This window comes from Pieris napi, chromosome 2, assembly GCF_905475465.1.
Source record: "Pieris napi chromosome 2, ilPieNapi1.2, whole genome shotgun sequence".
Taxonomy (NCBI): domain Eukaryota; kingdom Metazoa; phylum Arthropoda; class Insecta; order Lepidoptera; family Pieridae; genus Pieris; species Pieris napi.
Genome location: NC_062235.1, coordinates 9552609 through 9571882, shown reverse-complemented (window position 1 = coordinate 9571882; position 19274 = coordinate 9552609). Strand labels below are relative to the sequence as shown.

The window sequence follows — 19274 nt, the reverse complement described above, 5'->3', positions numbered from 1 at the left end:
GTTTTATATACATATCGATATTTAACAAAACCAATTTTATACTACTCAACAACTTCCGTATTTAAGTATCATAAGTAGAATGGGGTATTGGCTATAATAGGTTTTACTATAATGGGTTGAATATAAATAGGTTTTGAAACTTTAATAAATAAATATATCATATATATATTCAATATTTCATAACTATAATGTTTGTTGTACGGAAAATATTATTACAATAATATGTATATATAATAACTCATTTCTTACCCGAGAATGATTACCGTCGACGAAGAACTCAGACTCACTCCGCCCCGCACCCTGACCAATAGACGGTGCGCCGAAGACGTCCAGAGTACCAGGACTAGATCCCAGAGTGTCCAATCTTCCAGTCTCAGCAAACTGCTTAATGGCTGGTGATACCCTTCTGCCCAAGTGGAATAAGACGTATGACCGGCTATGGGATACCCCTGCAAAGAAAAATAATAAAATTTATACATAAATCCGGATATACATAGGAAAAGACAGTCTTTTGTTTTTTTATTCCACTTTTCGAATCGCCTTCATTTGTTTTCAGTATCTTTTCATATACAGGCACGGTTTTCGTTCATGTATTATATGGACAGAAAATTCAAATACATATAGTTATATATTTAATTTATTCGATCAGAAACCTAAAGATTGAGCAGGTCAAACTTTACATTAATTGAAATTGGAAACTCTAACACCAATTTTAAAATTTTGATCTCATTCATTAGTTTAGCTGTTATATTTAAGAGCGCAAGGATAGGAAAGGAGATTACCTAAATAATTTTGATATTAAAATTCAAATTATCTTTAATAAAACAAAAATAATCGAGAGAGATGTTTTGAATTCCATCAAACAAAAATCTATACAAAAGATTGTACGAAAATTAATAAAAGTCCGAAAACAAAAACAAAGTATATTCTAAAAGTAATGAAATATCTTCAAAGTTAAAGAAAAATAACCCGATAGTATAAAAAGTTTGGAGATCAACACCCGGGCAAAAAGATCAGGGACCGGAACGGATTAAAACTTTCCTCCGATCTCAACAAATACCGTTTATATTTTTTCAAGAGTTTTATGTTTACGAAGCAATTTGTTACCCTTTTTTGCCTTTCACAGTCCATCTAAGATTTAATTTAAGTTCATTAAGCTACCCTGTAAAAAGCTGCATTTTGTCTCATTTTTTTCCAAGACGAAACTTTTCGTACCAATCAGTACCTCATCGTTTAATTTTAGCTTCAACTTAATAAATAAAGACAGGTTTAAAAAGTTTTTAAACACAAAAGCATAGTTTGGTACTATAAAATGTTAAGAAACAGTCAATACCGACTTCAACCATAAGGGCACACGTGCCCCCATTCTCAGGGGGCCCCGAAGGACCACATTTATTCCCAAAACATTTTTGTCGGGCACATTACAATTTTTTCACAAATCAGTAATCTTATCAGAAGGCATATACTACACCATTATTCTATTCTATCTATAATTAATAAGGATATAATAGATGACTCAACAAAAATCTCGAAAGAAACCGTTATCGTAATCGTAACCAAAAAACAAGCAGCATTTTAATATCATTAATGACATAATATATCATACTGTATTTGATGACCTTTAATAAATGGTAAACAATTTATAATAAATTAAATCATACTTAGTAATTTTTTTTTTATTATAATAAGCATTTTTTAACTTTCCAAAAGGGCCCCAAATTCTTGTGAGCCCAATGGCCCCAGCCTAGTTCAAGACGGCCCTGGAAACATTTCCAGTACGTATTTTTGTTTTAATACGTTAACAAAATTAAACGTTCTTAATTTGCATGGGAAGGAACTTTTAGTATAAATAATAACTGGAATATAATGATCAAGAGTCATGTGGTTCACTGATGAATTTGAAGGTAAGTCGGTAATCAACCATTCAAACCCGCCTGCCATTAACAATAATTGTTATTATGGTTGCGCCTGCAAAACCCAGGAACATATTAAAAATAGCTGTTTTCATTAATACTTTATAGAGTGTTATAAGTAAAAAAATAATATAAAAAGCACGTCCGCATTTAGCCTGACCTATATACCTACTATATTTTCATGGAAGCACTTACCCATCCAATGAAGTCGTAAAAATAATTTATTTTAAGCGCTCTAAAAACGTCTTAATGTCTTAAAGCGGCAATATTATTTGTTCCAGCGTTAACTTAAATAGTTATTAATTAATTACTCTGAGTACGAATTCAAGGGCTAAGATTAATATAGACGTAGTGCGTATATAACTCCCATATGTCAAACGTCAAAACATATGTCAACATATTGTAATGTTTAAGCTGTCTCTTATATGAATCTTACCTTAAAGAGTTAAACTTTAATTATTATTACATATTCAGAGGCTATTGATATTCGAGAAGAAAACAGATCGGTTTGAAATTACGTAGTTTTTCGACCCTTTATATAAAAAGAAAATTATGTAACGCTAATTTGATGCATTATTTACATAACTCGACGTTTTAAGTGCTTTATGGCAATTGAGGTCAGTTTGCTGTGAATAATATAATATAATATAATATAATATAATATAATATAATATAATATAATATAATATAATATAATATAATATAATATAATATAATATAATATAATATAATATAATATAATATAATATAATATAATATAATATAATATAATATAATATAATATAATATAATATAATATAATATAATATAATATAATATAATATAATATAATATAATATAATATAATATAATATAATATAATATAATATAATATAATATAATATAATATATGTATTATATTCGAGTTTATGCCCATTATAATTAAACATCCCATTGGAAACAATAGGTGAAGTATCTGCACCATGTCCCTTAACGAGTATACATTTAGAATCAAACCTTTCAAATAGTGCTATATTCCCTTGTGTAATTATCTTTTGTAAAGGGTCTCACATAATGTTTACAAGAATCGTCGAGTAAGAATATAATGCATTGTGAATATAAATAAATTGTCTACCTTATAATAATTTACTTTTATTTCTTTTTAACATAGAAACCATGAAACGGATATAATTAACGATAAATTCAAATTATTACTCCAAACAATATAATGTAAGAAGCACACTAAGAGCGATGTTTTCTTAAATATTTAAAACTAGTTGATACTAGTTTTATTTTGTAAAGGTTATCCTTTACGCAAACTTCGTATGTCAGTGCAATGACATATGATATATTATAGCGTTAAGGTTTCACTGAGACCAATCCCTGATCCCTGGCCTTGAGACCACTTTGCGACAGGCGCAATCTTAGGTGGTACTAGTTTAAAAGACTGGCAATATTCGCTACTATTAGTGGGCGTATACTATTAGAGCACAGTGGCTGTCGTAGTGATTTTGTCTCAAGCCCCCGGCTAGCGCAAAAATTCCGGAAAAACTTTATACATATGTATATAAATATCACCGAAATGTCTACCATATAACGTCTTCATATTGAGATGATTTAGAAGCCATTTGGCAAATTCGTTAAGTGCTTTCAGTATAAGCAGTAAGCACATTGGTATAAATAACACTCTAGTCTAATTAATTTTCAAACGTCCTCTACAGTCTACGCTCTTTCATTAAGACTCAATGATATAGGCTTAGAGATATCAACGTGCCTTTTTGTCTCAGCTTCGAGCTATAATAAGCTCTGACTTGTAAATTTTGCTTCAATTAATCATTATTAAAACTATTATCGTAAATTGCAATCATTGTTTACATTACGAATGAGTCATGAGTTGATGAACTTGCGAGTTGCCAGTTGGCTTCGTTACAAATCTGAGAATACATGCACTACTCTAAAAACTAATAATCTCAAAATACATCGTTATCTACATTTACAATGTCGTTACGGACTCATTAAGATTATTTTTATTAATAAGTAAAACTTATAATTTCACAATCTTTAATTTTATTATATTTATTCCATAATGATTGGCAAGGCTACAATTTGATTTTTAAAACTTATCTAAAGTTAACAAAAACCATTTTCACAGAATACATAAATTATAACGATTGTTCGTCAGCAACTACATAGGGTATTTTTAACCAACTTTAAAAAGGAGGATAGATAAATATATTTAGTTATCATTTCAAGGTTATATAGCTTTTGAAACACTCTCTGAAAGGTAAAATGTTTTGTTAAAATCGTTAAAGAAAATTAGTTTATGTTAAGCTAATAGGTACTCAGAACTCGGAAGAGCTTATTATTTTATAAGGGAAAGAATTTATCACTAAGTAGATCATGTCACTATTCGTCAAGCCAGGTCAATTAGTCTAGATAACACACTAATGTCCAAGAAAACGGATGCTGAATTTATTTAAAATGAGTCAAAGATGATCTGAAATCCGACTGTCAATTAATTATTCGCCTGTCCAACCCTGACTATTTACAAATAAAGCTAATTTCTTAAAATGTAGTCTATTACATTTGGCATTTGGTAGAGTATGTGCTTTGTTATTATAAAATAATTTTATTCAGATAACCAGGAAACAGTATAACAAAATTACCAATAGTAAGAAATCATTTGGATCATTGTGTAGAGGTTGAGAGATGCTTAGTTGCGAAGTGTTTAAATTACAAGTTAAGCATTTATTATCTTTTTTTTTATGGATTCGACAATTCACACCAATTGACCAAGTCCCATGCTAAGCTGGTGAAGCTTGTGTTATGGGTCCTAGGCAACGGATATACATACATATTATAGATAGATAGACATATAAATACATATTTAAACACCCAAGACCTAAGCACAACACCAAATGCTCATCACATCGATGTTTATCTTAGCCGGGGATCGAACCCGGGACCCATGGATTCGCAGTCAGGGGTACTAACCACTAGACCAATGAGCCGTCTAAATTATCGGTAAGAGGGCTGGTCTCTTACTGTCAAATTATGTTTACGCTGTGATCAAAAGAAGCAAATAAGTTACTCACATAATAATTTTATTAATAACTTATTTTAGTCTTAAATATATTCTAATTACAACCATTTCAAAAGGCTCTATAGAACTAAAGCGATTAAGAGCACGTACCTTAAACTAATGGGCTTGTTTTGCCAAGCCGAAGCTCTTTTCCTAATTTCTTTTCGCTGAGAAAAATAGCTGAATCTATTTAACGATAGCATTAAATTCTGTAGTTTTTGCTCTTCTAGTTCTGAATTGTTCTTGCTGAACAATTGTTTTTCCTTACTGTGTGAATTTATATTATCAACCTTATTCGTTCAATGATGTTTGGTGCAAATTCGAAAAGAGTTCAGTGTGGTTAGCGCACTTGGTTAAATAATACAAAGGTATCAAGTTAGTTTTTCGATTACAGCGAAACAAACATTATTTGAGATTTAAATATTAAAAATTGTCAATAAAACAGACGCCAAATTATCCCCTGGATTTTAAAGTTCACTAGGTTTCTGATATAATGTTTTATATCAAACAAAAAAAAACTAACTACTTGAACTATAGACGTGTTCTAGTAAAAATAATTCATATAAAAACGAATCCTCACAGTAAGTAAAAGGCACCATTAGTCTAAATTAAGCCGTGTTAAGAGCATACTTCCACGTACTTCTCAGGTATTGAACGCGATGCGATAATCGAGTCACAATTGAATCGTTGCCAACTGAGTGAATAATCGATGGAGTCCTCGTAACTATGACACATTTCGTGATGTAATTTTGGAGCAGTTTGGTGGCGCTTCGGTGAATTTAAGTATTGACACTTTAAACATTGGAATTTCTTGTTAATATAATAAAGCAATAATTAGGTAAAACTTCTCTATGTTCTCATAGCTGTTTAAAAATTTTAGCCTAGGATTTTATATGAACGAATTTAAAGCAAAGGAAAAAGTTTACAATTTGATGCGTTTGTTTTTTAAACCATAGTGACAATAGGACTGTAAGTCTGTTAGTGACTTCATACGAAACTTTTACTATGGTTTCTACCTTTACGTAATGAAATTGATTTACTTGAGTGCAGCAAACGAAATAAATTGCTTACATCATTAAACATATTCGTACGAGCAGTCATCTCATCAAAATATCTTGTGACGCCCAAATTACCCCCTTAATAACCCCTTCAATTTACAGTTCCCTCGAAAACGGATCGAATGACGAAACACGACCAATTTACGTCCGTGTAGGCGTCGATAAACAATGGGTAATCTCTTAAGATGTACAATTTATATCCAAATAAAACAGTTGGCTTACTCGCATTCGCCAGTTGAAGTGTTAATGCCCTTGAAAATATAATGTGCCATAAAGATTTACATTTATCTGTGACTATATATTTCATATCGACGAAATTGTTCATGACGTTCTTTATCTGTGGTAAAATAGGATATTAACTAATCAATCGGTCTAATACACAAAAAACTATATTTTACATTATTTCTAACATATAATGTTTAAAGAACTTTATTTCTCATTACAAAAATTATTTTTTATTTACATGAGAAATTTAATTTTAAGTATATACGAACGAGATACACGTCGTCATCAGCTAACCCAATTTTAGTCTAATGGGCCCATTCTGATGTGTGTCTTTAATGCCCTTTTGAACTGATGAAACACGCTAATGTTACGAACCTTAGACGGCAACCGATTAAACAATTGCACACCCTCATATAGCACATAGCACATAATCGTTAGTACGATTTCTATTTTAAACGCAGGAAGATTCTAATAGATAGAATTAATTTCAAATATCTGGTTCTGTCACAAAAAAAAATATATACTTTTCTTTGTACGTATAGTTTGTATTTGCCACAGCCAAAGGATGACACGAGGGAGAAGCCTCCAAACATAAACTTAACTTAGCAACTAACAGTTAAAGTTATTTTAGCCGAAAAAGTTTTTGGGACAGTTTGAGTATAGACAAGTAAATCCTCTTTACACAAAACGGCGTTTTATGTAGTACATTTATAACATTATCCTTTAAAAAATGTAATATATTTAAAGAGCATTATGTGCACAATAACAATGTATACATATATGAAGAAATCTAAAACATGTTTATCGTTTTGATTGTTGTCATTACGAATTGTTATTTGAAGATACTAAAGACTAATCTACGTTATATATCGACGAACCCGTTAAATTTTTAATAAATTTAAAAAGTAATTTTTCATTATTTTTACACTCGGTAAAATTTTAAATATCCTTAAATGTAAATGAAATCGCCTGGTCGCGTTTATCTGTATGAAGGTTTTGCGTGCTTTCACCAATCAATACTGTGATTCCTGTTGTAGGTTTTTATTGAAATTCCATCTTGTTAAATAATCTATTTGTGTAAACGTACTAACCATTACGTGCACTGTTCGAATAATTCCCTAATACGTTCCCTTCCAAATACCTTGTTCCTTACTTCCCGAAACACAATAGTGTTGCGTAGTGATCTTGTTTCCTGTCACTATCGATAAGTGTCTATTTTAGTGACCAGCCCTGGCTCTCAGCCAATCCTAGGTCGGATGAATGCAACGGGATTGTTAAAGGTTGGACTCGAAATAGGCAATAAGTTTCTTGTGTTTATTAAGTTATTATGACGTTAATTGATGGGCAGAATCTTTGTGAGTTATAGATCAATATAACTGTTGTGATGTTGTTTATTAAATTGTCTTTTCTTATAGTGCACGAATTCCCTTCTTTAGAATATAACAGGCGAGGTCAGACCTTGCTAACAAAAGATTTGTTACTATATTATTCATTATTAAAATGAATACCACCTTAAGGTCTATTTTAAAAATGGTAACTTTATATTTCGAAGAAAAAGTAATCAACACTTTGGATCACTGGGCTAGCGGAGTATTTATCATTATTCTCTTTTATTCCTAAAATAGTTCCTAATTTAGACTGAAAATGGTAATGAACAAAAAATACTGGTATTATTGTGAAAAAGCGTGGGGCGCTCTGTGCCATATTTTTCGTCTATCGAGCAACTCAGTTTTTTAGTTTGATGTGCTTTAAAAGCGTGTTTTATAGTTTTTTTAAACTATATTTATTTTCCACTTTTTAGTCCTAGCAGCAATACGTGTTGTCTCAATTTAATCGTATTGCTTTGTGGACTTAAAAAAAATTACATTGTTTTTTCGAGATAAACCTATGAAATTATTATATTGTCGCTGATTCTTTATAAGTGTACAAAGTTTGAATTAAATCTGTCCGTTTAAAGTGGGTCAAAATCGAGTCCGAAGGAGTCGGTTACATACATACAGGTGAAGCTAATATAAAGCGTGTAAAAAGTCAATTTGTCATGAAGATTACACAGATGAAATTACTTACAAATTCTTATAACAAGTATAATATACTGTATTTAAAAAGAAGTTGGATAATGGATGTTACTTATATCAATATTCATTTAAACCAGTTCCTCACTCCTCATACGTAGGTAAATAGTAAAAATATTTAAAAACAAAATTCGAAATAAAGAGTTGTACTAAAAATGAGCGCAAATTGCAAATGCAAGCTAATTTTACCTTCGTCGAGCTTGGAGATACTTTTACAACTAATTCAAAAATAGAACAGTCTTTTCTGAAAATAGTTTGCACCCTCATAATTTCATTTACAATAAAAATGTAGCGATCAAAGTGAAAGTTTGAAGTACCTTTCATAACTGGATGGGCGAATTTCTATTTCAGTACAATGATACTTTTAATTAATTTTTACACTTTAACTATTCAGTCTAACTATATTTTAATCTCACAGTTGCTGAATTGAGATTCATTAAATTAAATAAAGTAAGTGCTTTAAAGCTGGACACCAGCTGCACTAAATTTTAGAAGTTTAAATTGGATTCATAATTCTGATATTTTTTCTTTAAACAATATTAAATATACCTCATTTATCAGTAGTTAAGATCCAATTTTTATAATTTAAAATACAATAGCTACATTAGCGAACAATTAATATTAAGTAACTTTCAGTTTACGGAAAATTGTTGTCTCGATTGACTAATTTATTGACTATTACCACTAAGCTCATTTATTAATAAACATTTTGCTACAGTATGTCAATTTAAGGTTGCGCTTGCTACGTTTATTCTCCTTCCATGTCAATATTACTGCGAAAACCAAAACCATCCTAAATAGGGGTTCTTCGTCAAAACACAAATAAAGACGGCCAATGTATGCATTCAAGACACAACAGACTAATAATTAAGGACTTTTAAAAGTGTGTAGACTTGTAGTTATAGCAATAATTATTAAATGCCAATTAAAGTCCAAACTGAATTAGGCAGGACAAAGGAATTCGTCACACATCAAAACTAATATTTTTTTTTCATTAAAACTTACCATAAACACGTGACCATTGAGCAGGTGGCCGCCAGTCCGGATAATGTTTCGGAAATTTCTCCCTCGTCCAATAAGTGTGTAACACCATCTTATACACTGTCATCTTATCCGGGTTACACGAATCGGAATCGGCCGATGACAGCGCCGCCGCTAGGGCGGGAAGTAACAACACTAACCACATTTTATCGATAAACATTGTCCCGACACTAGGTAGCGTTCATGGTGTTACAATTCGACCCCCATCGGAACTGGAACAAAAGAAAAAGTCAATTAAATATTTTTCGTCTTAAAATACGGCACTTCAAAGCTGTGCCTACGTATTTGTGACCGTTTCGTTATCTAATAGAAATATACCGATGGTGTGTTTAAATTTAGAACTTATAAAATAAAACAATCGAAGATTTTTTTTTTAAATTGTTTGGGCCATTCCGTCGTTAAACATTAGACGAGTGGATGTAGTTATTAGCAACCACTTTTAATTTCCTATAAATTTTCACTAAAAATACATTTATTATTTACGTGACTTTATTTTAATTTTCATTATTAGTGACTCTGCGTTTTTTAGTTGTATAGTTCGTAACAGGAGGAAGACTTAAATATTATACTATATACAATAATTTAATCAAAATCAGCAAGACACATAACTGACAGTTATTCAGCGCTGTATTTTATTCAGTATTGTATTACATAACAACAACTGTTACTGAAGAAAATAAAGTGATTATTAAAATAGCTGTTTTGTTAATAATTGTTACCGAAAGCCAAGACAGTCAACGCCGCCGACGCAAAGTATTTTTGGCAGATCAATCTAAATGAATGGACAGTTCAATTATAGCCTCTTCATTCATGGAATCCTGATATATCTCCACCAATATTTACTTTATCTGGGGCAATTGATACTGTGACGTAAAGGTTAAAGACCTGGCTATTTTTGTACCTTTGAGGTGAGGCCGTTTGAATCAACACCGGGATGGTGATACATCGGGATTGTTATTCCTATGAGGAGATAGTATAATCTATGTTAATCAGAACTAGCAATTGGCTTTAAGTATCAAAACTGATATGTTAGACTTATACAATACTAGCTGTACCCTGTTACGCTTCACTGTAGCACATGTGTGATTGAATGGTTGAGAAATGAGAAACAAAACAAAGAATAATTTCATATAAGTTTGATTTTGCAATACTTGTGGAAAAAAATAAAAATAGATTAAAACAATCGTATTATAATGCGTATTATTTATCATGCTAATTTCAGCTCAATCGGTGCAGAACTTTTTGAGTTTTTGAAGCGTACACAAATCAATTTAACATTTTTATATATATATAGATTAACCACGTGGCTTATGGATTCTGACTTTAATTCCTGACAAAACAATGTTGCGTGTTGATTTACTTGCTTTAAAAATGGTTAATGAAACAGATGTAAGAATGTTATCCCATTGGGGAATTACGGAGGCCATTCCAATGTATTTATTCAATGTATTTAGTACAAAAAGCTCCTAAAATAACAGGTTCCGAATGTGTCTGTCTCAGTAAATGGAATACAGCTAAAGCAAATTATAATCCACGTTCATATTACAGTGTTAAAGGTCACAAGTAGTTTAATTAACTGACGTTAATTTTGAAATTCGAATAAAAGTTCACCAACCTCGCGTTGGCTTTTACAGTAATTAGTTTTACAAAAAGAACATTGTTCTCGGTTTTCGCGATAAGAACATTTTCAAATAGAACGTATTTTCTTAATTTTTGTGCAATCTTCGTATTTTAAAAGAATACGATTCGACCCCTATTCGACCAAATAACTGGATTGTTTTCATTAATCGATTTTTCTCAATGAAAGCTTTCGCACGCAGTGGGCTGTCTAAGCGAATCACCTTCAAGTCTCATTCCATTGTTCTACCCGTTTTCTAAGCCGGTCACGTGCCCCCCAATGAGAAATATGACAGCTGTCTCATTTAGTTATAGATAGAGCTACGTGCAGAATTCAATGGTACCGATTCAAAAAGAGGAGAGGAACAATAATAAGGATCAGTTTGCGTGCTGAAATAGAACGAAATTTGGCCAATTACCTGTTACTCGTATAATGTGAAGAGGAAAATTTTGGGGGTCATAAAATGGTTTTTGTGTAACCAAGATACTTATCTGCAGGAATCTATTGCTAACTAGATTGTAATAAAATATTTCCAATAATTAATAATAATAATATAATATTTTTTTAGAAACTTACAAGTTTTAAGGCAAAATTAAAAATATGTTTAGTTTGTATAAGTCAGTTATCGTTTCTTAATTAATTACATAAAAACATAATTGTTGACAGTACACATACGGTTAATTTGTAAGGCCGTGCCAAAATAACATTAAAGCCTAAAAACAATCACAAAATTTTAATATATCCCTAAATTGTTTAAATTTCATTTATTTATATGCGACCGTATAGTACAACAAATATTTATATAACAACGTTTTCAAGGCAATAGTCATGCTTTTCATTGTTTCTAATCAACTAAGGTATACTAAACAAATACTCTTTCCATACATGCTCCTATTGATAGAGGACAAGTCTTTGTTTTTTTTTTAATTCATGTTATTATTATTAATTACTTGATTATATGTCATGTGGAACATGGTGTAATCGCTGCAGCTCCTTACAAACGTTGTGTAAAAAAAATGGCGATTAAAAAGAGTGACGGAGAGTTTATTGCCAGTTCTTCTCTCCCGTTCTACGCCCTTGATTTGAGAACTGGCAGTAAATTTAAAATTAGAAGCATTAATATGTATTTCTTTACTGACTGAGTCATAAGTGTACATTATGTTACCTATATGATTAATTTTTTTTTATTTTACTTTTTACATAACGATGTTTACGATGTAATTACTAACTCTAAAGGGAAATTCAGTCATAAAACGTTGCGTCATTAGTCGCTCGCAAAGGGTTGCATGAGATTCTATGTCCTAGATAGCTTCAAAGACGTATCTAGGTTTTAATCTCAATGAACTGGTATTTCTCAGGATATGGGCTTTGACATGAATGCAGTGCGCGTGTTTAATTTCCCGTACTGAAACAGACGCTGTTTTCAGGGCTGTTTTATAAAATATAGCATATACAAATATATATGTAAAAGGAACAGATAATATGAATAATATTTTGTCATACATTGTCGCTTTATCATATAATAATAACTCTATCATACAGTTTCTTCCATATAAAGGGAGTGGTGTTGCTGCGACATTAATTTAAAAATTCTGCCGCACAATATACCTTATTCGGTACACCAAAATATATTGGATGCTGCTTCGTTCATGTTTTTAAATTTGAAAATGTCGGGTTCGTCCTTAATTTTCTTCCTTTAGTAGTAGTAGTTCCGTAGATGTTTACATCACTTCACTTCACAAGCTTCATCTGCCAATATTTTAAATTTCTAACCCCTGTTAGGCTCTTTTTAATCAGTTAGTAAAGTATAGGTGATTGTGGTAAATACGTATTGATTATAAGAACGCTAGTAAATAGTATTTCAATAATATTTTAATATTATTAATTATATATTCATAAATTATTGAAAAACATAAATTGGTCGATATTAAATACTAATTAGAACAAGTAACCTTAAAAATTTTACTTCTTAAAGTCATTAAATATAAAACCTCAAAATAATGAACAATATGAAATTTAATATTCGCTTCTGAAAATTCGTAATGGTTAAATTTTTTCAATATTACAGAGTTTCCAAGAACCTACTAATTTTCTTTCATTTCCCCTCATATTACAAACTGAATTTTCCAACCCTTTGTTTTTAAATATTCCCTCGGGACAAGTGATTCGATTACATTGTTATTTCCAGTTTAATCGCTTAAGTGTGGGGTTTTTTGCCTATGTAATGTGTACTGTATAGTAGTATAGAAACGTATAATAATTATATATTTAAAAAAAACTGTCCATGATGTTTTTTTTTGTAAACTCAACTCAATAACTAATGGACCTATTTTAAAGTACTTTTAGAACGTTACATTCTGTTAACAATCCCTGAGTAATATAGACATTTATTGCCAGTTCTTCTCGTCCGTTCTTCGCCCTTGATTTGAGAACTGGCAGTAAATGTAAAATTAGAAGCATTCAATATGTATTTCTTTATTGACGTTCATAAGTTTACATAGTGTTACATAAATGAAATAAATTATTTTGATATTTTTTCAAAACAATTAAAACAAACATGTCCAGCTGTGCGAACCGATCACTATATATTATACATTTATCACAAGATCTGATAGATATATACAATTAAAATAGAACAAATACCTTAAGTTATCCAAAGCTTTAGCTTTTAAACAATTCAATTAACAATATTGAACTTTGCAAGTTTCGTGAGGATAGCGGTATAATGAAGTTTTAACAATTCATGATATTGCTCAAAGTGGCGTGCTTTAAAATTTTATGCAATACTCTGGAGCTTATGCAGGGATTGTCTTGGACAGAGAGACCTTGACCATTTTAATATATAAAAAACTTACGTGATAAATGTATGGCAGTTAATGATATCTCTTTAGATGTTAGTATGAAATTGACGCAAAATTAATATCAATAATATTCCTTAAAAATTCGTTAAACATTTTGCTGTTTAGCCGTGAAACATTTTTAGGATATCAGTACTTATATCACGAAGATTGTTTCTGTAATTTATTTTTGCGTTATTGTTGGTATTATAAATGTTAAATGTAAATAAAGTTATCAATAATTTTTTTAATCTAATATATAAAATTCTCGTGTCACAGTTTTCGTTGCCATACTCCTCCGAAACGGCTTGACCGATTTTGATGAAATTTTTTGTGCTTATCCGGTATCTATGAGAATCGGCCAACATCTATTTTTCATTCCCCTAAATGTTAGGGGTAGTCCACCCCTAAATTTTTTATTTTATTTTTTAGACAAAATTTTTAATTTCTATTTTTTTATGATACAACATTAAAAAATACATACAATCCCTAACTTTTACCCCTCTACGATCAACCCCTATTTTTTTATTATAAATGATATACATGGCAAAACGACATTTGCCGGATCAGCTAGTATCTATATAGTTTTTATAACATCTTCTAAAATTACCAAACCTTTGATATAACAATTTCTTATTATGTAGTCAAACTCCGAATTCGGTCATACATAATTAAAAATATATCACTGAATTGATTTACAAAAAGGAATTATTATATAGCCAATGTCAAAAAATTTAATCAGTCGACATCCATGCTAGATTGTTGATCATCAATTGTCAATCCTGAATGCATTGTCATGTTTTGTATGGGTTTTTGTAAGCACTAATTGGAATTTAAAATTTGAGTCACTTTATCTGGATAGAATACATTTTGAAATTCATTTAAAGTGTTATTTGTTGAGTGACATACGTAATAGTTTCGATAGATTCTTCTTGGAGAGTTCAGTCCTATACATTTAAATACCCAATTATTTATATTTTATTTTTACTGTTGTAAATAGTCTAATTGCACTTTGGTTCTAAATAAATCTATCAATTCAAATAGAGTTATTTTTGAGAATCCGCTGCGTTTTTCAATACATGTCTAAAGACATTTTAATTAGGATTATCATATATATATATATATATTTTTTTAAATTTCTTTATTTTACAAAAAAAAATATAATACAATCATAACAAGTTACATTAGCAAACCGCTGTGGTTTATATTCATGTAACCATAACAATCTTGTTTAGGAGCGCGACAAATGCATATAAAAGTAGTTTTTTAGTTTGCTGTTTATATTACATACGCTTGTTTTAAATAGCGTCTAACTAAAAGTTATGCTTGCGAGCGAACTTGTGATCCTATTATAATTCACATAATCGTTATTTGTACGTTTATTTTAACATCAATATGAGTTATTATAATACAATCGTTACTTGTAAGACTATCTTCAAATCTATTAGTTAAAAATATTAATTTAAATTTAAAAGAAATATAGCGTTCAACATTCAAACTACAGAAATTCATTCAAAGAAAATTTGAGGGAAACGGTCACCGTGAGCCGCCACAAGATCTACGATAACTCGAAAATAGATTCTAAATGGGTCATAGTAGTCGAACTACGAAGTTTATGTGAAAGATACGAACAAATTTATATAATTCAAATTTAGTTTTTTGATACAAACATCGAATACTTTTTCTCGATTTACGAAAACTACTTTAGTAGTTCTGATTATTAGCTAAAGATAATAATCAGAGAGATCGCAGTAGTCCTGCAATCAAGAGACACATTAATAAATATTAATGCAAGAGAATAATGTACCCTAAGAAGCGTTTATCAATTATATTCTATATATGATAATCTAGCGTTCAACTATTTTACCCGATCATTCAAAATATTTATTCTTAATGCATACAAGCATGACATGAGACATGGGACTGTGATACTTCTGCATGCATTTTTTTCACTGATCAAAGTCAAAGTCAAATCATTTATTTCAATTAGACCACCTAAAATGGCGCTTTTGAACGTCAAACAAAATACAAAGAAGATTCTAGTTGCCCCTTCCAAAAGGTAGTTTCGTGTGGAAAAGAATGGACAAGAAACTCCACACTTACTCTTTTAAAATAGGTTTACAATATTTTGTTTACATTAGTTAAATAATTAATTATATTAGAAGACAATGTACTCTTAGAATAAAACTACTATACTAAAAAAGTTAGTATACATACCTCACATATTTACAAATATCGAAACCTTAGAATATAAATACATTAAAGAGTAATAAAAATAAAATAAAAACACAATAAAACAGTGTGTGAGATAAAATAAAATATTCATCATTTAAAGGCAAGTAATTGTTTAGCTATGTGCCTTACAAGTCGCAATAATGAGCTTGAACTTGCTTTTGATCCTTACTAAAACAACAGGATTCGAGATCAGAACAAGAAAATGTTTTAGCTTAATTAATCGAGCCCGCTGATGCTATGCTATTTTTAATGTATGAGATATTTCGGTACTTAAAAGTTATGGTGTACGTTTTGAATTCACGTTTATTTCATAAATTTCTCAGTATTTTAAGGAAAATCTAAATATAGCATTTAATGGAGACACTTTGTTTGCTCCGTTACCCGCAAGTAGTGTTTAAGTACAGAGATCTGCCGTTTAATTATCCTGCAGGTCCTGGGTACTAAATCAGAACAACATAGTTTGAAATATTTAAAATATGCAGAAAATGTTCTTAGAAGCCAAATAAACAGGACAGCCATAATAACTAAATATATTTCAGTATACTACATTCCTAAGGGTGCGTACAGACTATGTAACATATTATATAACTTGTGTTTTATAACACGTTCACATTATGTAACCTTGTCATTCAACATTATAACATAAAACAATACTGTACACATTATAATAATGCAATATAACAATGTTATATAACCATTTTAAATAACAAAAGAAAAACAAAAAAACGTAGATGCTGGGTTCGTCCTAGCATACATATCAATAACATGTTATTATAACATGTTTTATAACATTCAGTGTCCACATTATCTGAAACATGTTGTATAGCAATGTTGTATAACATGTTATGTTATATAGTCTGTACGCACCTTAACACTTAAAAGCTTGGAAGCAAATAAGATATTTCCTTAACAAAATTGTGAACTATTTTTAATATTTTCAACACACCTGTCAACGCTAACACGCTCGTAGGATACGAATGAAATCGGAATAAATTGATATTTCAGCGCTTCAGTCGTTACTTTACAAGGGAAGTCACTTTCAATTTCACTAGCGCTTTACGGCACTCGATCGTGATGTGCATACATAGACGACTTTATTTACTTAAGAAGCGTGATGTTTATATAAAGAATTATTATTTATTTTTGGAGCATCTTTACATACAATTTATTACTTACACGTGATGGAATTTTATTGAATTTATATTGTATTTAGAGTATCGTAATAATTGTGTTATTACAAGGTAATTTAGAGATTTTTAGTTTCATTTAGAGTTAAATTACGCTTAACAAGAAGAAATAATTAATTTATCCCTAATATATTATAATATGTTATATACATATTGTTTTGATTTCTATTAACAAAGTTATTATTTAGTATCCATACTATACCTGTAGAAGGATTCCTGGTTAATACGAAATTTTAGATTTCACAGACAACTGCCACAAAACATAGGCATTTAAAAATAATTTGACTACAAACCAACACATGGTACACGCAAGGCAAAAAGTTCGAAAGCGATAACAATAAAGTTAAAAGTTGACTGCAAAAATTATGATCACAATAATTCTTGGGGGAATGCTAAATCATTGTGTGCGTCGGCTGCTAATGGAGGCAAACGTGGAATTTTTTGCACAATTGAAAAAATTCTTTGCCTGAAATGGTTGTATTTTCAGCGCTTTTCTGCAATAAATTAAAATCTGCTTAATACAATTTCTTACATGTTCGAATGTCTTTGCAAGGGACAAATACGGTTCCCAAATAATAATTGATTTAATTTGGATATAGATTTAAAGTTTACTTCCACTTAACTAAAAAAAAGCTTTATGCAATTTCGTAATGTTCCACTAATTAGTGGGTGGCCTAATCCGCTATCTTAAGAAAGATAAGAAAAATGCGTTCTACATTGAATTCCATTCTCTCGGATGGGTCGCCGTCTGTTGAATAGATGTTTAATACTACCTACATATGAATCATAATCATTCCAGTGATTATAATTGCGTAATCATATGACAGCAAAGAGAATCCTTGTAGATTTTAAAGAACAATCTAGTTCCAGTGTTGAGTCTAGTTCTCTCCTTTATATTTAACAATTTATTGTGACATAATACTCAGAATTAGAGTTAACAATAATTTCTAGATTTAATGTAATACCTTACCATACCTTACCTTAATTACCTTAATAAGTAATATGTTGAATTTAATTTTAACAGAACTGCAGCTTCGTAAGATCAGATGTGTTTTTTAAATCTAGCATTCAATTCATATTTAGATTTCCATTTTTGGCCATATGTCGTAATTTCGAAGTAAGCTCAGCTGGTTATCTAATTCTTTTGTGGCAAAAAATGATTTTCTATAATATTATTTATCCTAAAACCTCCAGTTAATTTAATCATAATTATGTAGTTTTGATAAGCGTTCCCGTGACAATCTATTTACCTAATATTCTTGATACTCCTACTCATAAAACTGAATTCACTCCTTATCGCTGCAAAGAATCTTTGGAACTCCTTACCTCTTGAAATCAGACCAGCTCAGTCTATAAATTCATGTAGTAATCTTCTTTTTGAGCCTTGTAATTAGCTACTAATAAATTTTTATTCTGATTCATTAAACCTCCTCCACATTAGATTTTACTTTTTTATGTTTTTAGATCTTAGTTTAGTATTGTATAGTTCTAGTGCTATTGTAATTGAATTTTTTGTTAATTTAGTTACGTACTAAAACCTATACCCTTAGTAGGTATATTTTTCCTTAGCCTGGAAGAAATCGCTTGTTAACGATGAGACCGCCCGTTGCCTATTAATTTATGTAACCTGATGTTTAAGGTAACGAAGTGTGAATAAATCAATTGTTTAACAGAAATAAGAATTGCTTCATAGTGAATTAAAAAGTCAAAATTTGAATTAAATTTATAAAAATTTTAAACTACATTTATATATAGAAAATCTTCATCTTACAACTGAATATATATCACTTCGTTACAAAGGGATCCCGAAGGTATACCCGGGAAGCTAGTAGAAAGTGTTACGGGCGACAAGCACTTAATTCTCCGCTAATACAGCGGAGTATTCTCCTAAACAAACAGTGCATTAGCAGTTCAATTAAAGTATGTTAACGAACTAGATATTCAATGCAGGAACAAAAACAATTATTATAGCGATTATCTACAACTTTAAGCCGCTAAAAACTTTCCAAATCCATATACTAGGCAAA

At 30.3% G+C, this 19274-nt stretch overlaps 1 protein-coding gene across 1 annotated transcript in view; it reads right to left on the bottom strand.

Annotated features, from left to right (window-relative positions):
• The window catches only part of LOC125058323 (spondin-2), a 30680-nt gene that overhangs the window by 9802 nt on the left and 1604 nt on the right, over positions 1-19274 (bottom strand). The window contains exons 2-3 of the mRNA XM_047662391.1: positions 9335-9582; positions 250-449 (exon numbers count right to left, since the gene is read on the bottom strand). Of these exons, the coding sequence (XP_047518347.1) occupies positions 250-449; positions 9335-9530 (396 nt within the window). The 5' untranslated portion in view covers positions 9531-9582. The remainder of the gene's footprint in view (positions 1-249; positions 450-9334; positions 9583-19274) is intronic.